This window comes from Mustela nigripes, chromosome 2 (assembly GCF_022355385.1).
Source record: "Mustela nigripes isolate SB6536 chromosome 2, MUSNIG.SB6536, whole genome shotgun sequence".
Taxonomy (NCBI): domain Eukaryota; kingdom Metazoa; phylum Chordata; class Mammalia; order Carnivora; family Mustelidae; genus Mustela; species Mustela nigripes.
The window spans coordinates 177,118,043-177,141,934 of NC_081558.1; the positions used below are offsets into that span (position 1 = coordinate 177,118,043).

Consider the following 23,892-nt stretch of genomic DNA (forward strand, 5'->3'; position numbering starts at 1 on the left):
TTCCTTCTCAGTGTGTACTCTAAAATCTGACCATCTGAGATTAGACCGGTGGTGGAGATGGAGGCAGAAAGAATACCTGTAAAAGAACACAGGAGAAGTTCATAATATTCTGAAACACCACATCATAGAATTTTATTCTAGGAAGACCAGAAGGCTAGGGCTCCATTTATGTGTTTCTTGCCTGCATTTAAAAAAATGGTTCTTGGGGGCGCCTGGGTGGCTCAGTGGGTTAATGTCTCTGCCTTCGGCTCAGGTCATGATCCCAGGGTCCTGGGATCGAGCTCCGCATCGGGCTCTCTGCTCTGCAGGGAGCCTACTTCCTCCCCTCTCTCTCTGCCTGCCTTTCTGCCTACTTGTGATCTCTGTCTGTCAAATAAATAAATAAAATCTTTAAAAAAAATGGTTCTTGTTTTTAGATTTTTGCCCAGGTTTTATAGGACATTGAGGAAGGAGAATGAAAATCTTCAGTTTTCCACAAAAAATGGCTTTGAGTATCAGTAAAGTTGCAATAATTCCTCCTGGCATACTTTAAAATTTTTTTTTTTTAAGATTGTATTCATTTATTTGACAGACAGAGATCACAAGTAGGCAGAGAGGCAGGTAGAGAGAGGAGGAAACAGGCTCCCTGCTGAGCAGAGAGCCCGATGCAGGGCTGGATCCCAGAACCCTGAGATCATGACCTGAGCCGAAGGCAGAGGCTTTAACCCACTGAGCCACCCAGGTGCCCCCCTCCTGGCATACTTTAGGAGTATACTGATCCTGCTTCTGTTTGATTGTTTTAACAGGTAACCTGTCCAATGTTGAGGACTGGCAAGTAAATGCATCCTTGAGCATTCGCCCATCCACGGGCACTGGTGTTATGTTCGCCTTGGTTTCTGGCAGCACTGTGCCCTTTGCCTTGTCCTTGGTAGACTCTGCCTCTGAAAAGCTTCAGGTAACTTCCCTAAACTTTTGTGATTCTCATTTTTTGTTTGTTTGTTTTGTTTTGTTTTGTTTTATCTGTGAATGATGATTAAATGAGATAGCATGTAAAGTAGTTAGCACCGTGTCCAGCCCATCGATAAGGACTCAGAAAATGTCCGTTATTATTACTTTTTGCTGGCTTATTTCCAAGGTCTGATCCAGGAAGCAGAGAGGGGAGAAAAATTGAAAAGCCTGTTACTGTGCATCCAACAGCCAAGATCAGGCAGACTCACACACAGGCTGCCTGGAGCCTTCCCAGGGTGCATAGAAATCCACCTTTATTTAAATCCTTGAAATATTATGGGAGTCATCGTCTGTACTAACAAAATAAAAGTGAGTCTGATTAAAATTCAGTCTCAGCTATTCTGTGTCTAATTATAATGTTTTGTGTTCTCTGGCAGTCTTAATCTTTTCTTCCATGAGTAAATTAGGAAGGACTGGAGAAAACTAAAACCAGTCCACCTGGCTTCTTGCTGGCAACTGTAATTTGAAAATAGGAGGAAGAACAGGAAAAGACTCTAGGATAAAAGGAAACATGAGCATTATCAGAAGATCTGTATTATTCAGCCTTCTACTTGAGACTAATAGTTCTGACCATGTGTCATCTATACTGGATTCCAACAAGTTACGGCCAGAAGCTTGTGTTTGTGCCAAGGTTGGCGTGGACGTTCTCTGTAGCTTTTAGACAGAAGGATGTAATTGAATGATGTCTGTAGCAATAAAAAGGTGTGTTGTTTTCAGCTTAATGATGATTGCAGGGAGTGTCTAGTGGTTAAGCATAAGCCACCTAAGGAGATCTTGCCCAGTTTTCAGCTCCAATTTACCACAGGAACTCACTGCATTTAGATTCCAGCTTCCTTTTTTTTTTAAACAAAATGGAAATTCTGTCTTCAGCACTATATTATCCCTCCAGTAGAGGAGATTAATGTATGCCTTGTCTTTGTTATTTATTTTATCTTTTCTGTGTTTGAGTCTGTGGCTCCTTTTTTTTTTTTTTTTTTCATGTCAGATTACCTTTTCAAGATCTGTGTATAATATTTCATAACATAAGTCCACATACTGTTGATCATTCTGGAACCATTTTAAGATTATTAGTGAGTTCAAGGATATGGATAGGTAACAGTGACAGATTTCCTCAAATAACTGGTATTTGCAACGTATAGGCTTGGATTCCTAAGTAAATACTTCAGACTATTTTTCTACCATCTCATAACACCCATGTTCCTAGTTTTTTTTTTTTTTTAAGATTTTATTTATTTGTTTGAGAGAGAGAACAAGAACAAGCAGGGGTGGGGAGAGACAGTGAGGGGGGAAGTAGGCTCCCCCCCGCCTGCCACCACAACCCTGAGCAGGGAGCCAGACGTGGGGCTCGACCCTAGGACCCTTAGAACATGACCTGATCCGAAGGCAGATGCTTAACTGCCTCAAAAATGTCCATTATTATTACTTTTTGCTGGCTTATTTCCAAGGTCTCATCCAGGAGCTACCCAGGTGACCCTTGATTTTATTCTTTTTACATTTTCTCTATCCACATGTAAGTTATATGCATAGATCACTGTCAACCAGTTGAGTGATTTTGTGTCTCAGCGGTTTGAAAAGTTCAGCAAAACAAATACATTTTCTCTTTTAAATATCTTCTGGTAGATACTCTGTAACTTACTGCTGATGATCCCTGGCTTTCCTCTCTCAGGACTTTCCCCCTCATTTTGTCCCAAGTCTTACAGGATTGCTTGTGTGGCACACAGAAACCTTTCAGTCTTGCTGGCATGTGCTTACTCAAGCATTTGAAATTTTCCAAGCCCTTTCCCCAACAAAGAGTGATTCAACTCCTTCATTTTTCACATGTAAGTTTTGAAGTTAGGAAGGCTCACAAACAGAAAAATAGTGCTTAAAGACTGTACTTTAGGTTCCCATCCTTCGTAAAACAACTGGGTGTACTGAAATTTCAGAAACCACTGTCCATTTGTATCTTAGCTGGACCTGAAATTTGTAAAACTAGTGTATTTTTTAAAATTATGATGTGACTCAAAAGTCCCTCTTAAGTGGCAATACCATAAATACTTGCTTATATTGAATCTTTGCTCTGTTTTTCAGGATATCCTGGTATCTGTTGAAAATACGGTAATGTATCGGATGGATGCTGTAAGTCTGTGTTCCAATCAACCATTCCATCTGGAATTGAGAGTCAACAGAAACAATCTGGAGCTGTTCACTCCACTTAAAAAAGACACTATCTCCTCTGAAAACCTTCAAAGACAGTTGGCCATTTTGGATGAAGCAATGAAAGGGACAGTGACCACTTACCTGGGTGGTCTTCCAGGTAGCTTCATACTTTTTTCTTTTTCTTTTTCCTTTTTTTTCCAAAATTTTCTTTGAAAAGCTTTAAAAAGTATCTTTTTAATCAAATTGATACTATTTTAAATGTGTAATCTTCGTAAAAGGAAGACAAAATTCCAGTATCCATTTATTTTTTCCTGAGAATTTATATTGATGTTTTATTGGTATATTTTGCTTATTTATTTATTGATTTAAGAGTTTGTTTATTTATTTGACAGAAAGAGAAATCACAAGTAGGCAGAGAGGCAGGCAGAGAGAGAGGGGGAAGCAGATTTTCTGCTGAGCAGAGAGCCCAATGCGGGGCTCAATCCTAGGACTCCGAGATCATGACCTGAACTGAAGGCAGAGGCTTTAACCCACAGAGCCACCCAGGTGTCCCTGTTTATTTATTTCTTAATGGTGAACTAAAACTTAACCAACTTTTGTTGCATCTGGCTATCCTAATCAGAAAGTGTTTATTATTTCAGTTCATCTTCACAATAGTCTTGTGAGTTCAATCTTTATTCTTGAATTAATTCATCATTTACCTTTTATTTATTAAGAACCTACATCCTAGGTAGTAGGGGTATAGTAATAAGCAAATAGATATGATCTCTGCTTCTAAGCCTTTTACAATCTAGTTCAGAGGCAGATGACAAATAACCAATTAGGATAAAATCAGAATAATTAAATTGTGATGATAACTTGTAGGAAAGAAAAGTATGAATTGCTTTCGGAGCCTAAAAATGGGGACTTGTCCTGGTCATGCAGGCCAGGAATGAGCTCTCTGAAGAAAAGGCTAAGATATAAATATGGTAAATTGAAGGATTAAATTTAACCAAGTGGTTGGGTGGGAATTGGAATTAATATGCAAGTAAAGAAAAGGTCTGTGTGTGGGCAAAATGGGGGTGGATACACTTGAGGAAAATACAGAAGACGCTTAAACCCTTTGAGCAAGGGAGATGGTAGTGAGGCTGAGAACTGGGTGCATGGGGCATGGCGGGTTGTAGACCTGGTTTGGGGTCCTGACTCTTGTTACAAGAGCCATGGAAGTCTTTTAAAAAGTTGGGGTGCCTGGGTGGCTCAGTCGGTTAAGCATCTGCTTTTGGCTCAGGTCATGATCCCAGGTCCTTGGATCAAGCCCCGCATTGGGCTCTCTGCTCAGCAGAAAGTCTGCTTCTCCCTCTGCATTCTCTCTCTCAATATTGTCATTTTAAAAACCCACTCTATGTGATGGATGGAGATGGACAGGCAGGAGACAAAAGTGGATGAGATGAGCTGTGGGCTGCTGAAGTAGCCCAGATGGAGAAGCAGTAACAGTAACAGAGGCAACAACTCTGCTACCATCAATCAGTGTGTAATAAACAGTCTGGCATTGTTCAGAGTGGTTCAGAGGGATTGACTTATTTAATAACCAAAACAGACCTGTGAGGCAGGTGCTATTATTATCCCCATGTCACACATGAGGAAGCTGCTGGACTAGAATGATGGCTGTGAAGGTGGGGCATGATGGTTAGATGGGAGCTTTATGTGAGAAACAACATTAATAGGATTTAAGGACTGAAAGGCAGGTATCCGGATCTCTTTCTTAGATATCCAGCATGAGCAATTGCATGGGTGGAGATTCCATTTATCATAAGATAGGGAGAACCGGAGGAAAAGCACATGCATCTCCAGTTAATAGTGGAAAATATGAAATTGGTGTCAACATTTTCCTTTAAGTGGCAAAAAGTAATTGAGGCAGAAAATTTTTGAGAAATATTTTCAAATATCATTTGCAGATTATTCTTTTTTTTTTTTTTTTTTTTTTTTAAGATTATTTATTTATTTATTTGACAGAGAGAAATCACAAGTAGGCAGAGAGGCAGGCAGAGAGAGAGAGAGGGAAGCAGGCTCCCTGCTGAGCAGAGAGCCCGATGCGGGCCTCGATCCCAGGACCCTGAGATCATGACCTGAGCCGAAGGCAGCGGCTTAATCCACTGAGCCACCCAGGCGCCCCTGCAGATTATTCTTGTAAGGAAAATTCCGAGTTTGATGTCTGGACTTCTAGGAACCTTTATTTATTTATTTGTTTATTTATTTATTTTTAAATATTTATTTATTTATTTGACAGACAGAGATCACAAGTAGGCAGAGAGGCAGGCAGAGAGAGGGGGGAAGCAGACTCCCTGCTGAGCAGAGAGCCCAATGTGGGGCTCGATCCCAGGTCTGAGCCGAAGGCAGAGGCTTTAACCCACTGAGCCACCCAGGTGCTCCAGGAATCTTGATTTTCTTACTTTTAATTGTTCAGGGGCTTCATTTTTCATATATGGAAATTTTATCTGGGTTTTTGTGGAACAGAGGTAAGGATACTCTAAAAGTTATGGATAGATAGATAAATAGATAAGTCAGCGTGGTTAATTATTAGATAGTTACTTAAGTTATTTTGGTTACTTATTAGAAGCATAATTATAGTTCAAAGGAATGAATTCTATATTGAAATCTACCTACTACCTTATTTGCAAATTAGTTGAATGCCATTTTAGTAAATCAGACAAACAATACAAGAGTTGAAAAGAAGTAAAGCTATCAAATATTAATCGTTCCAGGACTTTGGCACCAGCACTGAAGATGACTTCAGGCAAGATGTGTTTAGAGAAATAGTGAGGAAAACTGAGGGCAACCGACAATTGAGATATTAGGAGTGTAAACAGTGGGATAGGTAAATTACCAGTTGATATGCAAAATAAGTATATTCAGTCGCATGCTATGAATTAAAAATCAGGCGAAATTGATGATTCTGGGAATTTTTATAACAGTGGCATAATCCTGATGCTTAGCTAGACTTGAAAGGGTTTCATAAAGAATGCTGTGAGCCCCTAGAAAAGTATAGACTTTATTCACTGCATTGACAAATTAAAAGTGGAAAATTTGAACTGTATGTTTTTTGCATAAGGTACTAAGAAAGAAGAATAAAGGCTGAAAAATGTCCGTTGGGAACTAAATTCATGGGGGAGGAGTGCCAAAAAAAGAAGCAAGTGGAGAGATGGATGTTATTAAGATGAACCATAGTTCTTAGGAATTCAAGGGTGTTACCCAAGTATTAAGTCTGATGGGGAGAGTAAAAGTGTCAAAAGGCCCTAAGGCTCTAAACTAGTCACTGAAACATTGTTAAAATTATTTTTTTGAACACCAAACAGTATATAAAATGAATTCCCTATCATGACCTGCCATTGTAGGCTCAGCAAAAAGCTGTTTTTGGGAAAATAGAGAAATCTCTTTTATTCCAGCAGTAATAAAAGAGATGAATTTATCATGGCATTTTAAAAAGATTTCCAGGTAGCTATAGTTTGGAGTTGAAAAAAATGATTTAACAATGCTTAAATTGTTGCTCAAATTTAAAAAGAAGATAATAAAATAGAACATCACAGGTAAGAATATGCTCTTTTTAATTCTTTTTGAAGTGTTTTTATCTATCTTAGGTTTGAATGATACTAATTGTGTTTATGAAATCAGAGGAACTCTTGATATGCTGAATCCAGTGCGAGGCACAATACCTTATATACATAGGAGTCACTTAATATAAATTTATTGAATAATCACATTATTGATTTTTCCTTTATGATTAGAATTTGGTTGGATATGGGAAGTCTGAATAGTTTCTCTAATTATAAGCAAACAAGATGCCAGAAGTCTTGGGCTAATATTTTAATATTCTGTTTTTACAGATATTCCATTCAATGCCACACCAGTGAATGCCTTTTATAATGGCTGTATGGAAGTGAACATTAATGGTGTCCAGTTGGATCTGGATGAAGCTGTTTCTAAGCATAATGATATTAGAGCTCACTCATGTCCAACAATTTCAAACAACACAAAGAATTCTTAAGGCTTCTTTCCTGTGCTGATAATATATTTTTCCTGTGTGTAATTATACTTATGTTTCAATAATAGCAGAAGGGCTTTACCTGTAATGTTCAGACCTTGATTATTTTATGGTACTTTGACTTTCCTGGAATTTTAAAAAAGGTCCTTTTTCTAGAAGAACAAGAACCTCTGATGGTACAAATCACATTTAAGAATTCTGACCTCTATTGCTGCCTAGAAATTAAATAATGAATTACATAAACATTTCTAATTTGAATTTTTTGCACAAATGACATTTCCTCATTTTTATGTTTGTCAAAGTAAAATTTAGTTTTATCACCAGGAGCTAGTGCTGAAATAAATATCTGTGTTTTTTGGGAATCAAACAAAAGTGCATGTGACTAAATACTACTGATCATAGCAGATACTCTTTTTATTTATTTTTGTTTTTCCCTAATGAGGGCAGAAGGAGAGAAAGTGGCCTATTAAGAAAGAATTGAGTGGAAGGCTTTAAAGCTTTACCCCAAAAACTGTTCTTCAGGGGGATTTTCACTTAGCTTTGCATTTTAGCCAGTAGCTTTCTTGAATTACAAAACAAGTGGGACATATTTTCAAGGAAACAAATGAATCTTGCTGCTTAGTAATTGGATTTTATGAGGATGAGATATTAGATTGTGCTGGAATGGGTGTAGAAACGTGGGATGGGGCCAGTCCTTAAGTTTGGCTGTGGGTTACTCAAGCTCAAGATTAGAAAAGGCAGAACCTGGGGCACCTGGGTGGCTCAGTGGGTTAAGGCCTCTGCTTTCGGCTCAGGTCATGGTCTCGGGGTCCTGGGATCGAGTCCCGCATCGGGCTCTCTGCTCGGTGGGGAGCCTGCTTCCTCCTCTCTCTCTGCCTGCCTCTCTGCCTACTTGTGATCTCTCTCTGTCAGATAAATAAATAAAATCTTTAAAAAAAAAAAAAAAAAGAAAAGGCAGAACCTAAGATGGAAAGAACAAATGATAGAATGAATAACATGGAATTGCATAGTATTCCTTGAGTCCAACTTTAAGTACTAGACCCAATTGCCAGATGTGATTGCTGAAGGACAAAAAGAACTCTGAAAGCTAGAACAGGTATAATGAAAGGATAACCATAGAGGGACATAGTTAATACTGTTTCTTTGGAGTAAGGAGGTTAAGGGTGCCAGGTACTTGTTGGTAATGCCTTCCAAGTGGAAGTTTTATCACTCCCAGACCTACCAGTCATGTTAGGTATGGCTCAGGTGTTTCATTACTAGTTTTAGAAAATAAACTTTTTTTTTCTACTATAGATATTTTATATCATTTAAAACAATAAACTGGAGTGTAATGCAAACATTTATGTGAATAATATCTATATTTTGTCAACTCTTTAAACGGAACATAAAATCATACAGCATCCATGGAAGTCTTCCTGCAGCAGTGGCTCTTTAGTTGAAAGATATAAAGGTCAAATACATGATCAGAAGCTATGGTTGAGTTACAGATTGGAGCTCAGAAAGGGAAGAAAAGCAAAGGTGATAATGTATTGAGTGTTTGACACCTGCCCAGAATTGTGCTAGTTCATCTTACTCGATGTAATCTTTCTCCCAATTTACCACCATGTACTGTGGGTGATGAATTTCAGCAAGCAACTATTGACAATTACACTGATGTAAAAAAGCAAAAAAGTAGAAAAACTGAATGCCTATGAAAAGGAAAAAAAAAAAAAAAAAGAAAGGAGATGAGGGAAAAAAGAATTTTCTTCGGGGAGGAGTTCTGTGATTCTTGTTTAATTATGCCCAGATACAAAGACAACTATAGGGATCAGTTCCACACTTACCATTAGAAATGGAAAACTTTCAACATGCAGTGATCTTCAAAGACGGTCCAGAGACCCATTTATAAATTTCATCTCTGTTCGAAATGCATGTACATATAACTTAGCAAGATGAGAGGGGAGGTGTTTCTTATGAGAGTCATCTGGCAATGATCTTACACACGGGCTACTTGCTGTACCTGGCTTCAGGCTTTCCCAGAGAATTTACATTTGATAATCTGATCTTCTGCTGTGGAACAAGAGAAACCCTCTTTTCTGCTAACGGTTTAAATGGCGGAGTCTAAAATCTCATTTTGTAACTAGTCTCCAGATGGAAAAACCATCTGATGCATCTGATCCTCTTCAAGTTGATCTTAAGAGAAGGGTGACTGGACCAATATTTAAATGACAAAGACTCTAATGTTATTATCTGGAGTTCCCAAATAATAAATAATTATAGAATAGTAACATTTTATATAAGTAATAAATATAATAAATATAAAAATTTAATTAAACAGAATCGTATTGAACTCTGGAGTCAAAGCTGGAGCTTTCAGAGATGAGTGTCTCATTGAGGCAGCTCAGCATGTACAAGGCAGCCACACAGGACTAACAGCAGGCTGTTCTAGAAGATAGGTAACAGTTGAATCCTCTTTGTACATGTAGCTAGCAGGTTACCAGGCAGGGATGTCTGAAACAAGAGTCCATACCCAAATTCGAAACTCTATACTGCTCCTCTATTCTTACTGGTTAACCCATCACTCAGTAAATACTAATTTTTGGAGTGAACAAATTCTATCCTCAGCTCTACATATAACTTTCTGTGTCTTTGATTCTCAGATGAGGATAATATCATCAATTTAATGGTTTTGAAGACAAATGTGGTATTGTTTAATTAAATTAAGGAAATGCTGACAATGGCTCTGAAAACTTCTGTAATTAGAACTCTGGACTATGTATTGTCCTAGGAAAACAATGGAGAAGATGCTGTAGTCCTGCCATCAAGAGATTCAGTCTAGCTAGGAGATAGCACAGAAATGGGACAAATAACTCAAATATGAGCCTGAATTTGGTAACAGCTGCAGCAGAGAAATAAACTGTATACAGAGGGCTCTAGGGAGGAAGAAATGGGTTACACATGAAAGTTTAGTGAAGTGCTATTTGAATTAGGCCCAATGAAATATATATGAAGTTCCATTTCTCTGCTTCCAAGTCCTCTTTCCCACAGTATTTTCAGATAATCTCTCACACAGAGATCGTATTTCACAACAATTCTCAAAATGTCCCTGATTTTCCCTACTGATTATTGCATGAAGTACAGATAATTAATCCTAGCTTTCAAGGGCTTTCATCATTAAACCAGTGGATCTCAATCTGAGATGCGTATTAGATTCATTGGCCCCATTACAGACAACTGAATCAGAAGATTCCCGTTGAAAACCAGGTAGCAAACCACAGAGCCACCCTCTGGGTTCTTCCCAGCCTCATGCACTCCCTTCTGTCTCCTCTTGTCTCCCATATGCATGTGAATTCACACGTACACATATGGTAGGGCAGACGTAATGCAAAAAATGAGGGGAAGGTAGAGATAGGAGAAAGGGAGAGAAACAGGTATGAGTCCGTGTTCGTGAACGAAATCAGGAGGAGAGAAAAGGACAAGAAAGAGAAAACCAAATGAGAGGAGATGAGAAAGATTTCGTACAATAGAAAATAAAGAGGAAAAGGAAAAAGAAGCAAAGGATACAGAAAGATACTGGGTGAGGAGGATAAGCTAGAGATAGAGAAAAAAATACAAAATGAAATGGAATACCTACTTTTTTTAGACAGGTAGGAGTTGGTGACATTAGTAGTGACGTCTGAGAATTAAAGGAATTAAATAGAAATTAAAGAGACTGAGATAATGAAGTAGAGATAAAAATTTATAAGAAAATAAAAGGAAAAAGTGAAAAAGGTAAAGTTAGGAAAGATGAAAGGGAGAAACAGAAAAGAGTAGATGGGCATAGAAAAAAAAAAGAGATGAACCAAGCATAGACAGAGAAAAGGAACAAATATAAATGGAAAGAAAGAGGGAAAGAGTGCCAGAAGAAAAACAGAAAATAGGCAGACATCAAAATAACAGAAGAATATGTCTGGGAAGAGAAAGCAGAAACAAGAAGAACATAGTAATAATTAAAAGGGAAAAAGAAGGGGATAGAGAAATACAGAGTGAGTCAAGTAGAAGGAGAGGAGACTCAGCTAGTTTATCCAAGATGAGGATGGCATCCATAAGACTTGGTGTGGAGATGATGTTCTATGCCCCGGAGGTGGAGGTAGCTGCTTGGGAGGGGCATCCAGGTAGCTTGGCCAGATAGCTACTAGGAGGTATCCATCCCAAAGTGTCCCCAAAGTCAATCATCAAGGAATCCTCTATAGGGATTCATGAGGATGATCTTGTAACATTCTGCCAGGAAAGGGGGGAAGGGCTTACAACCACTATCACTGACATTTTCTTGCCTTGTTTCTGACCTCTTTGAAATTGGGGGCTTAGCCACTTTTCACCTAAGGGAGTTGTCACCAAGGGAGATTACATCTGGGGAAATGCAGAGGAGAGAGAGCTCTTTTCAACATGGTGTGAGGTTGTCGTTAGAACAGTGAGAACTTTTAAACCTGCAGTCATAAGAGCTCCTCTATGTTTCTGACATTCCTCTGTCTTTGTTATGGCCCCCCAAATATGGAGAATAATTAGTCTGGAAATTTTAAGTACTGTTTTTGTTTTTCTTTCAGGCACCACATTTTCCCAGAAACTTCCAAAGCACGAAACTTGCTGCTGACCTTTCTCTTGAAAGACTTGGGCAAATGCATATGAAACTAGAAACAGTAGCATTCAAAGAAATTTTTCTTATGCCAGGCCACTTTGAGCTGACCCTCATTCTCCCTGGTATACCTACTTTCCCCTCTGTTGTTTAAAATACTCTAGAAATGCCTGAAAAGACCAGGCATCTGTAGCTGGTAGGCAGAAACTGTTATTTCACTCATAAGATCAGTCTAGCATCACAAGAGCTCTGTGCATGGAGCATGGCATCAGGTCACGAATCTCCCTCCAAGAAAGCAAGGATGTCTTCCTCCCTCCTGCCTTTCCTTTCTTCCATCTCTACTCCTTCCTTCCTTTCTAATAAGGAAGACTAAGCTTTACAGGCCCTGATAGCTTGAAAGCTATTGCCATGATGCCATCAAGTTTTTCTGGTGACCAGATTGTCCACCCCAGAGAACTACCTGGGGGGCTTTCAAAGGTCATGCAACTGTACATCCTTGTGGAAAACTTCCCAGATTTCTCAGTTAACTCTGTTTTCTGGGCTGAACTTTCCAGGATAAACAATGAAGGGAGAAAATAATCAGTAAAATCACTAGCTTCTGATCTCTTGTTCACATCATTATCATCATAATTCTCTAACACAATTCTTTTTTTTTTTTCTAAAGATTTTATTTATTTGACAGAGATCACAAGTAGGAAAAGAGGCAGGCAGGGCGGGGGCTGGGGGTAGGCTTCCTGCTGAGCAGAGAGCCAATGTTCAGCTGGATCCCAGGACCCTGAGATCATGACCTGAGCTTAAGGCAGAGTCTTAACCCACTGAGCCACCCAGGCGCCCCCAACACAATTCTTTTTAACATACAGAATCTGAGCACCTACTAGATGCAATAACTGAACGTGTTTAGAAGGCCACAATACATTCATTCATTCAACAAGTATTTGTGGAACACATATAATATGCCAAACTTTGTTCTAGGTGCTTGGGCTACGTGAGTGAAGATCCTTCCACCTACGTCCAAACATGGTCATGAAAAAGAAAGATCTATAGAGGTTAAATGCAGAAAGCAAAAGTATCTTCTATGACTCTGCATATCATGGCTTAATTTAAATCAGCTTTTACCATGGTATTCCCAGGTTTCAGGTTACCTTTTTTATTGTTCATGTTTAATTAAAAAAAAAAAAAAAAAGCAATGTGGGTCTGGAATTCAGATAGAAACCTAATCAGTAGGACCAAATGATATCACTGAGAAGTGATCTTTCAAGTTTTCTCTGAATACCTTCATGGATGCAGGCCTCACTATTTGTTTAACAAAGTCCCTTTACTCTGCTCAGTGCCTTAGTTTGGAAGCTTCGAGAAGCAGATACCAAGTAGGTAATAGACAGAGGCTGTGAACTGAATTGCATGTCCACAAAATTCATATGACAAAGCCTTAATGTGACTGTATTTGGAGATGGGCATTTGAGGAGGTAATTAAGGTTAAGTGAGGTCGTAAGAGTGGGACCCCAAGCCCATACAAGTGCTGTTCTTATAAGAGAGAGACACACCTGGGTGTGCACACAGAGGAAAAACCATATGAGGACAAAGTAAGCCAAAGAAGAGCAAGACCCTAGGAGCAACCAGACCTGCTGATACCATTGGTCTTTGGACTTCCAGTCCCCAGAATAATTTGAAAAGAAATTTCTGTTGTTTAAGTCACCTGGGACATGGTATTTTCTTATGGGAGTCTTAGCAAACTAATACCACAGGCAAGAGATTTATTGAGAGAATTACCCGTGAAGGGAAAAGTGAGAGAGAGCAGGAATGGGTAGGGAGAAGCCTTAGGTAGCCAGGCATTGTCTGACTCCTGTACAAGGAGAGAAAGAAGTAGGTTGATAGGAAGAGTCTCATATCTCAGTGCAGTTCTGAGAAAGTTTCCACTAGGTCAATGAGGAATGCTTGGCCATGTTGTCTCTCAGGGGATTTCTGCATCAGGCAAGAGTGGCCTGGCAGAAATACTGTGATGGTGCTGAGTCACTGGCTGGGAGGAATCCCAGATGCCTCCAAGGAGATACCAATTTCAGCTCTCAGTCAGCTGTGTTCCATGCAGCAGGGTCTCTTAAATGTGGTCTAAGCTGCATGCTTTCATATCTGGCACAGTCAGCTCTCTTAGAAAGCTCTTAAAAAAAAAAAAATTATAATCTCTCTACTTATCATAAAATGCTCCTCAATTTCTGCTATAAATGAGTTAGGATTCTATTGGTTGCAAGTAGCAGGAATTCAGTTGGAAGCAAAAAGAGAATTTTTGGAAAGGTAATTGGTTAACTAATGGAATTTAAGGAATAAAAACTATTCTTAGGGATTGGATTCCTGTAGCGAACTAAGGCAGTTTCCTCACATCGTTTCTCATGGCTGTTTCTCTCTGAATAGCTATAGTTTGTCATAATAATACATACTGGTTTCTTCAACTGTTCAGTTGGGACATCATGGAATATGGCTGCCAACCTTTTCTGAATTTACATGTTCCTGTCAGATACAGCTCAGAAATAGCAGAGTAATAATAGTTTTTATCTTTCATCCTCAGTTCCAGAATTCCGAGGGAAATATTTGACTCGCCCAGGGCGAGTGTGTATGGTGTGCAGTCTGGGTATAGAGTTTAAAAACTCTGCAGGTGATTTTAAGGTACATCACGGAAACATGCCTTGCCCATGAAGCAAGGTGGATGGGGGTGTGGGGGGGTGTGCAAGCAATGGCAAAGAAGGGGTCCTGGCCACACCTGTACATGCACACTATGAAATAAAGATTTCTATTGTTTCTAAGGAGGCTTCCTTATAGAGTAAAAGTTATATTTCTATAACCCATTTTTTAAAAAGATTTTGTTTATTTATTTATTTGACAGAGAGAGAGAGAGAGAGAGAGAGAGAAGGAACACAAGCAGGGGGAGTGAGAGAGGGAAAAGCAGGCTTCCCGCCGAGCAGGGAGCCCAATGTGGGGCCCAATTCCAGGACCCTGGGATCGTGACCTGAGTCAAAGGCAGGCACCTAACAACAGAGCCACCCAGGCACCCCTCAACAACCCATTTTTAACTTATGTTTTATATTTCTATGTTTCTCATGTTTCTGATCTAATTAAAAACACGTACCAAAAAAAAAAAAAACCCCAAAATCCCTCTTCTACCATAAGAAAAGTAACTTACTCTAACATGTAATAAATACACTTTATAAAAATAATAGTTGTATAAAAAAAACCCCTAACTTTAAATATGCTTTTCATACAGAAATAAAAGTCTGAAAGTGTGTATGCTTTTAAAACAAAGCAAATTTTTGGCATCACACTTACTCTAGCTGAGAATACTTTTCTAGATTATCTTCCTCCATTGTGTAGGAAGTACTGCTTTGGCAGGGGAATCTGCTGAGACTAGCTCTTCTGTGGGTTTCATGCTCTACCTGCTATGGCTAAAACCACCCTTAAAAAGTTACCTATTCTTAAGTAACTGCCTGTTACTTAAAACTACCCTTGTTGGACTGCAGTATCAGATTTTCTCTTGACTTTATATTGCTTTGGAGAGGCTTGGTAAAACTTATTTAAATGATTGGTTCTTTTGTAAATTACCCCACTTTCTGATTTTATTGTTCTATCCTGTAAAATACAAAGCTGATCTTAGATTAGAAGTATTTGGGTGTCTGAGACCAGTGGAGAGAAGCTGGGGGGAGGGATTGAATGTGCCAACACTTAGCCAGCTTTTCTAATAGGTCTATTATAAAAGCCTCTGTCATCCTAGTTAGCAACACTTCATATTCCTATCCTGCTTTATGCAAACATCTTCTGCTCCCCATACACACTAACAGTAATAATCAAAATTTGCTAAAGGGGGTAAGATGCTTCTCCTGAACAAAGGAAATCTTTCCTATTGCCAGAATCCAGAGTGCTGCTAGTCTCAGTGAGTGAGGACTGAAAAGACGGGACCCAGGGCAAGAGAGACCCCCTTAGCTCCAGCGCTGCTTAAAGTAGAGGAGGCAAAGTGACTCAGAGGGAGTGAGGGGCCACTTGATTTTTAGCACTTTAACGATGAGCTTGGGAAATTCTCAAATATTCATAAATCAACTCTTGCAAGTCTGTCTGGGCTGGCTCCAGCATACTACTAAGTAATAGTTTCTCAAAATGTGTTTCCAGTGTCGTCATCCCAAAGCAACATTTTATTTACTGTATCAGTTTCCTGAAGCTGCTGTAACAAAGGAACACAGACTTGGTGGCTTAAAATCACAGAAATTTATTGTCTTGCAGTTCTGGAGGTGAGAGTCAAGATCTGGCAAGGTCATGCTTCCTCTGGGGGCTCTAGAAGAGAATCCGTTCCTTATCTTTTCCAACTTCTGGTGCCTGTTGACTTTCTTGTTTTTTTATGGCCGGTGACCATGTCACCCCATTTCTGTCTCGGTCTTAACAGTGCCTCCCCTCAGTGTGTGTCTTCTCTGGGCATCCATCCGTCTCTTGCAGTGGTCCTAGCCATTAAATTTCAGGCCCACCCAGATAATCTGGGGTGATCTCATCACAATAATTACACTCAAGAAGTCTCCTTTTCCAAGAAAAGGAACACCTACAGTTTAAAGAATAAAGACGTAGGTATATCTTTGGGGAGGGGCACCATTCATCCCGTTACACTTGATGTCTAAAATTCACTTTGGATTGACGTTAAAATTTAAGAGAACAGAGAAAGTGAGAGGAATATTATGTTGTTATTATTATGGATATGAATTCTGGAGCCAGACTATTTCTTTTATTTTATTTTTTAAAGATTTATTTGATTTATTTTAGAGAGAGAGATAGAGAGCATGAGGAGGAGAGGCAGAAGGAGAGGGTGAGAAAATCTGAAGCAGATTCTGCACTGAGCGTGGAGCCCTACGAGAGGCTGGATCCCGAGTCAAAACCAAGAGTCGGCTGCTCAACCAACTGTACCACCCAGGTGACCCCAGACTATTTAGTTTAAATGCCAGTTCCATAACTAAGTAGCTATTTGTGCTCAGTTGCTTATTGTCTCTGTGCCTCTTTCCCCATCTATAAAGTGAGATAATAGTGGCTGGCTTATTGGGTTGATGTGAAGATTAAATTGTCCATAGTAAGTGATTTATGAGTTTGTTATTATTATTTTTATTATTGTTATTGTTAAATAGAGAAAGTTTGGCTGGATTCCCAAGATTCCTTAAAATATTGTCCTTCATTAGAAGTTGAAAGTCTTACCTACTACTTTGCAGGACCAGAAACTTGCCATGTGGCAGTCCACAGAGTAGGCTTGAAAGAAGTGGTTCCTAAAGATCCAACTTCATTCATTGATACATTTCAGTTTTTTCTCAGGCCTTTCTTGAAAATGGTAACAGGCTGCTTTGTTTTCCTGGTTCCATTTTTGCATTGGAGAAGAGAATGTATATCTTTTACTTGATCAGAAGTGACTTAACTATGTCCCTTTCTCCAACAGTGCCAGATTGAGGAAAAAGCAAAATTTGAAAACCTTGAAAGATGCATTTATACTGTATGGTTTCACCACCGGAGTTTTAATTACAACCACTAGATCATTCACTCAGATTCATAATGGTGCAAGAGCAGAAAAGCTAATCCACTAAACGCTCATGTTAATATTCATTTAATAAAATAAATAGATTCTGACTCTCTTGTAAGTTATGGGAGGGAGAAGGTAAGAAATCTAAACTATAATTAAACCACATAATTTATTTAGATGCATTTCCTCTGAAAGTATTAAAATGTCCTTGTTGCTTCCACTAGGGATTACTTAAAGCACAGATATATTATGGTTTTTCTATATACTTTTCAGATAGCTAATTATGTGGTTTAGAAGGCACAAAAACAAAGCCTCTAGAATTTCATTTTCAAATTGACCCTCATTTGTTGGCCAGAAAGATTTGTTCAAATACAAATTGTTTTCCATGATGTAGTCAGTTATATAGATAGGACGTTACTATTTAATGCTCGGTTCTGCTTTTTAATGATTAAAACTCCTTTTATTTATTTTTTATCTTTTTAAAACAAGCTTTGGCCAGTTAAATTAAAGAAAAATTTTGCATGATTTACTTTTCACCAATCTGTTCTGGCATGCTTCAGATGATATCAGGATCCCTGGGATCGATGATAGCCACGGTGCACTCTGTGATATTTCCCACAGACTGGGCTCAGTTCAGTATCATTGCCACTGTAGCGATGGGCACCAGTTTTGGTCAACAGAGGTCAGTGTTCTATTCCAGATGTCCTCCAGTCTAGGCAGTTGGTGAAGACGACTAGTTTTGTTTTGCTGTGTCTGATCATTTTCAGGATCTGCTTCTACCCCAGCATATACTTTCCACTTTTCAAAACAAGCCTAGAGTTGATTGACTCCAGTGACTTTTTTGACTACTTTGTGGCTGCCATCTTGCTGCCTTAGGTGTGGGATGGCCTCAATCAAGAACAGCCCCCAAGGTGGCCAGGAGTTAGAAAGGGTAAAATCCCTTTTATTTTTATTTATTTATTAATCTATCTATCTATCTATTTATTTAAATCCCTTTTATTGAAAAATAAGTGTAAGACCTCTTTGGAGAGGGCAAGATGGGAGATACTAAATAATTCAAATAATTAGTAAGAAAAAAATCAGTTTTAAATAATAAAGCTGTGTTTCTCAACACAACTGTATTAATTATATAATAGCTTCTTAAGTTATTATAACTTACATTTAATTTGCCTGACTAGAGACTAGAAAGGGCCAGGCTATCAGACCCAGAAAAATGGCTTCATGACCATGGTGAGGTAAAAAGTCAGGAAAAGAACATATATTTCATAATTTTTCTAAGGATTCTCTATTACTGTACATATGGCACTACTCAATAATACCTCAAGTCAAACAAATAGTTAGCTCCATCAACTGTGTGATAAAATGTATATGAAAAGCAGCTCAAAATGTTTATTATGAGTTGCCCAAATTCAATACTATGATCAAATGCCTTTCACTTTTGTTCTTCATAACTTAGATTTTATTTTTTTTATTTTATCTATTTTTTTAAAAGATTTTATTTATCTATTTGACAGGCAGAGATTACAAGTAGGCAGAGAGGCAGGCAGAGAGAGAGGAGGAAGCAGGCTCCCCACTGAGCAGAGAGCCCGACATGGGGCTCAATCCCAGGACCCTGGGATCATGACCCTAGGCGAAGGCAGGGGCTTTAACCCACTGAGCCACCCAGGCGCCCCATAACTTAGATTTTAAAGTGGCTCTTTGCATCCACTTTCTGTCCCCTTACGCTTTCAGTTTAGTCCATAGGTAAAACCCACAGCAACAGGGGACAAAATGACAAGGTACTATGTATCCCTAGTAGCTTTCTGTGATGCCTACCTTTTTATTTACTGGTAAAATTCTCCAGTCAAAGGACTAAGAGTAAATCCTCATTATAGGCAGAAGTGATGAGTCTGATTAAGCTCACTTTAAAAAACAGACTCCTTCCCTGGCCACTAATTGCTTTGTTTTAATATTTAAAATTTCTGCTAAATTTCCAAGGTCCTTTATAATCTTATCCCCTTTCTACTCTCCCAAGCTATTATCTCTACCTCATCAGGCCAGTGACTCTGTGGGTCTTCACGGGTCCCTTTTTTCTTTTTCTTTCTTTCTTTCTTTTTTTAATATTTTATTTATTTGACAGATCACAAGAAGGCAGAGAGACAGAGAGAGAGGCGGAAGCAGGCTTGCTGAGCAGAGAGCCCGATGTGGGGCTTGATCCCAGGATCCTGGGATCATTACCGGAGCCTAAGGCAGAGGCTTTAACCCACTGAGCCACCCAGGCGCCCCTCACGGGTCCCTTTTAATCCTTTTGTCTTCATCCTTTCGCTGCTTCATTCCACTAATAAAGCCCTCCCTACTTTCCTTCAGACCGTCTCAGACGCATGCATCCATTCTTCCTCGCAGCACTTAATCACATTTTCCTACTTCCATATACTCTCATTATTTACGATGTGTCCTTCTGCACACTGTAATTTGTATGAAAGAAGGGGCATTATCTATACCCCAGTGCCTGGCATTTGCTGAGTAGTAATACTTGTTCATTAAATAACTTCTTTTGTTGATGCATATTTGCTTTACTTCCTCTCCAACTTGCAACAAGTATTGCAAACATTTACACATTTACAGGGAAAATTCCCACTGTTCTTTTTGAATCCACAGATGCCTCCGTACTACCTCTCTGCTTCCTAAAACGCCAATGACTTCACGGATACCTGAAAAACCGAGGCTTGTGAAAATCACGAGACACTAGTGAAAGTCAAAAGGAGAACAAGCAATAACAAGTGAGAAAGAGTGAGAAATAACAATGTGAGAAAGAACAAGGCGTGGGCGTTTTAGTCAGCATTTCTTCAGCACACGGAGATGAACGATGTTATGCTTCACCTATTATCTCATCTAAAAGAGAAAGTACTGTCGATAATGAAGTTTTTTGGAGCTGAATGTTTATGGCGAAACATTTGTAGGATATAAAGGGAAGCATTGAAGGCTTCTGTGTTTCTGTTCTGTCTTTATATAAAGAAGGAAGAACGAGCCATTTCTACATAAGCCCATAAGCAGATGATTTAGGGCAAAAGGCACTGCACTCTAAAGAGAGATTATGGTGTAAGGAAGATATTGACATGCAAAGATGTGTCCTATTTTCCTCCTCATTCTTGGAATTTCATGTCCCAGGCAAAACAGATGACTCATATGTCTGTAGAACAGCCCACATCCACAAATCTTGCCAGAACAGTCTCAAAGGATATCCTCAACTTTCCTATCAACCTGGACATGTCATTATTTTTCAAATACTCTTACAAAAAGAGTGTTTCATCATGACTTTGACATCCTTGGAAATAATTCAAATGAACTCTACTCAGTCACAAAGGAAAAAAAAAAACTCCCTTTATTTACATTTAACAGACCTGTTTTTTTTTTCCCCCTCCTGATTTAAAAGCCTTGTATCTGACTCCATTTTTCTCCTTTCGTACATATATTTTTGCCTACAATACGTTTTTTTCTCTCTGTCTGCCTTTGAAGATAGACTCATATTTCAGTCTTAATTTTGCTTCAGGTCGGTAAAGTCAAAACAGAACTGTAACGTCTTTGGCAGAACATGTCCTGGGCTTCGAGCATCCTATTTCTTTTCTTTCCTATTGCTTTATGCTAACCTTGACTGTGTGGTTTTCAGGCTCTCACTTTTGTTCACCACTTTTTCTTTTCTAATTGAAGTTAAATTCACAGAACATAAAATTAGCCATTTTAAAGTCTTTCGGTGGCAGTTAGCACATTTACAACATACATGCTAATTCTTTTGTTTCTCTCTCATTGACTGTAAATTTAACAAAATTTTATCATCTCCTTGTGACTGAGTTCAACCCTGTGCCTTCAGCCCTCACAGGATAAGCAGTATCTAAATTCGCTGATAAGGTAGAGGCTTCACAGATTACCATATTTTCCACCCTCCTGGACCCCTTCTTTCTCCATGCAGAGGTAATGTGGTGTTTATCCTGTCCCATGGCCTCTAGTTCGTTGGTACCCCGTTGCCAGAAATACCCTACGTTCCTTGATTCTTAATCAGTCCTTTCTTCTTTCCAACTGTCTCCTCTGGACTACAAGCTTACTCACGATTTCTCCATTGTGTAAAAGACTTTTAGCCCATTCTCTCTTCACTGCTCCTGGTTTTTCTAAACTTCTCAATAGAAGAATCTATATTCTCTCGCTTATTTTAAAAAGTCATCTATTGGGGCACCTGGGTGGCTCAGTGAATTAAGCCTCTGCCTTTGGCTCAGGTCATGGTCTTAGGGTCCTGGGATCAAGCCCCGCATTGGGCTCTCTGCTCGGCAGGGAGCCTGTTTCCCCCACTCTCTCTGCCTGCCTCTCTGCCTGTTTGTGATCTCTGTCAAAGAAATAAAATCTTAAAAAAATAAAATAAAAGCCATCTATTTACAACTTAACCCATGGTCCACATCAGCTAGTCCAGTCAGACTGCTTTTGTAAAAGTCACCTCCCATTTATGAAACTGAAGATCTTAATCTGTAATTCTGGAAGACCTTTTAACCAAATTTGATCCCGCTGACCAGGGCCCCCTGTTTGATTTGAAACACACATAGTCTTTGGGTTTTGTGTCATGTCTCTTTCACGATTCTTTTCCAACCTCTCTGAAAAAATTTTTTTCTTTTTCGCAACTCTAGGAAAGTCATCCTTTAAATATGAATTTTTCCAAACTTCATATTTGGCTTTGTCTTCACTTTATACACTTCCGTGGTTGATTTCACAATCTCACATTACATCTCTTGTTTTCTCTTTTGGTTGTTTCGCAAACTGAAAAAACAGCCCCGACAACAAATGAGAATGAGCTTTTGTTTTTGAAGGTCTGGAAGCATAACCTGAAGTCGCTTACCCTAAGCACAAAACCACTTTGAAGTTCTGAGTATTATCATAACTCAGGTAGATTTTATATTGTAATTGATATTATATTTATCATTGTTTAATTTGTAAAATTGTAACTAAAATATCAGATGAGGTAGTCTGTCCTTGGGAATTATGATTATTATTTTGCTTAAATGTACCATGTCCTCTTGGTCTCTCTCTGTCTCCCTGGAAACTGGGGACCTGGTGTGTGTGTGCAGCAGAGAGAAGTGTGGAAGCTTTCCGTTGTCACATTCAACTTTGAGTTCCTGCTGCATCTAGTGTAGTTCATTTTGTATACAATTCCATTATCTTTCTAGTACCATCTAGCCCTGTCAGGACTGTATCACCCCAGGTGTAGAAGATCCACTTCTTTGTCCAAAGATTCTCAAATGTTGCCGACACAATGAATTTGAAGGTGCGGCACTCAATGAAGGTCTGATATACCTGTTGCTGATTACTAAAAAAGCAACTACAAATTGATATTAGCCATTCTTGTTCATAAATTTTCTCAGTTAACTCATCATGCACTACTTTTGCCTTTGCCTCAGCCTCTTTTCTCTGTGCAGATTGTCTGCATCTACATATTCTGAGAACAATCTTCTTAATCTTTTCCTGGAAATGGAATATTTTCTGCAAGAATTATGTACTGTGAGTTTAATGAACGTTTGTTTTCCCATTGCCAGTGCTTAAAATCGCTTGCCCTGGGGGTACCTGGATGGCTCAGTGGATTAAAGCCTCTGCCTTCCAGGTTGGGTCATGATCCCAGGGTCCTGGGATCAAACATCACATTGGGTTCTCTGGTCAGCAGGGAGCCTGCTTCCTCCCGCCCTCTCTGCCTGCCTCTCTGCCTACTTGTGATCTCTATCTGTCAAATAAATAAATAAAATCTTAAAAAAAAAATCACTTTCCCTAGAACACCCTTTAATCTCTCACAATTTGCTGTAAACTTGTTGCCTTGCTGAGTATATGTACCCTTTTTGTGCGTATTCCATTTTAAGAGGTCAAACTCTTTGGAGATGACTTCCAAAGGTGTATCTCTGACCTGACTTCTGTTGAGCTTCTGTTCTGTATCTCCAGAATATCCCCAACAGACACCTGGCATTTCGAAATTAACAGAGGATGAAATTGCACTTTTTATTAGTTCCTACAAGTCTGTGTTTTTCCTGCTGTGTTCTTTATCTTAAATAAAAGGATCATCATCCACTAGGGGACTTTCTTCCAGATTCTTTTTTCTGTGACCTCATGCTTTTTCCCTCTCGCTTGCCTCATATATATTTGTTTCGTTACCATGTCTTGTCAATTCTACCACTAAAATATTTTTGGGATTTTTTAACTCTTCTTACTCATCACTGCTGTCCTCCGCCCCAATGCTCACTTTTTCTCTCACTTGGGTTCTTGCATTTCTTCTTGTCTGTGTTTCCATTTTCATGCTCTCTATCAACTTTCTTCTAACATTCCTCAATTCAGCTAGCTCTGGATGCACTTATTTTCTGAAGAATTCATTTACTGGACAGCTACTTTATGCCCAGCCTTACAATAAATATTGAGGATGGAAAGAAAAAGTCCCAATTAAGTTTCTGCTCTCAGAGCTTCATTTTAAGCTTCTACAGATTTGGTTATGCTATTTTCTCTGCATAAAATAACATTCCCTCACTTGCCCCCTGGTGAACTTTTATTTATTCTTCAAGTCCACGTTTAATGCTCCTTCTGTGAAGACTTTACTTATTTATTTTTACTCTAGAAAGAATAAATCATTCTTGTTTG

The 23,892-nt window shown here is 38.9% G+C and overlaps 1 protein-coding gene and 1 pseudogene across 1 annotated transcript in view; one reads left to right on the forward strand and one right to left on the reverse strand.

The window, feature by feature from the left end:
- Nucleotides 1–7,470, forward strand: part of PROS1 (protein S) — a 67,260-nt gene extending 59,790 nt beyond the window's left edge. Inside the window, exons 13-15 of the mRNA XM_059392131.1 lie at nucleotides 786–934; nucleotides 3,058–3,283; nucleotides 6,987–7,470. Coding sequence (XP_059248114.1) covers nucleotides 786–934; nucleotides 3,058–3,283; nucleotides 6,987–7,147 — 536 coding nt within the window. The 3' untranslated portion in view covers nucleotides 7,148–7,470. The remainder of the gene's footprint in view (nucleotides 1–785; nucleotides 935–3,057; nucleotides 3,284–6,986) is intronic.
- Nucleotides 7,471–17,785: 10,315 nt separating this feature from the next.
- On the reverse strand, nucleotides 17,786–18,122 carry LOC132010251 (large ribosomal subunit protein eL30-like; annotated as a pseudogene).
- Nucleotides 18,123–23,892: the final 5,770 nt, after the last annotated feature.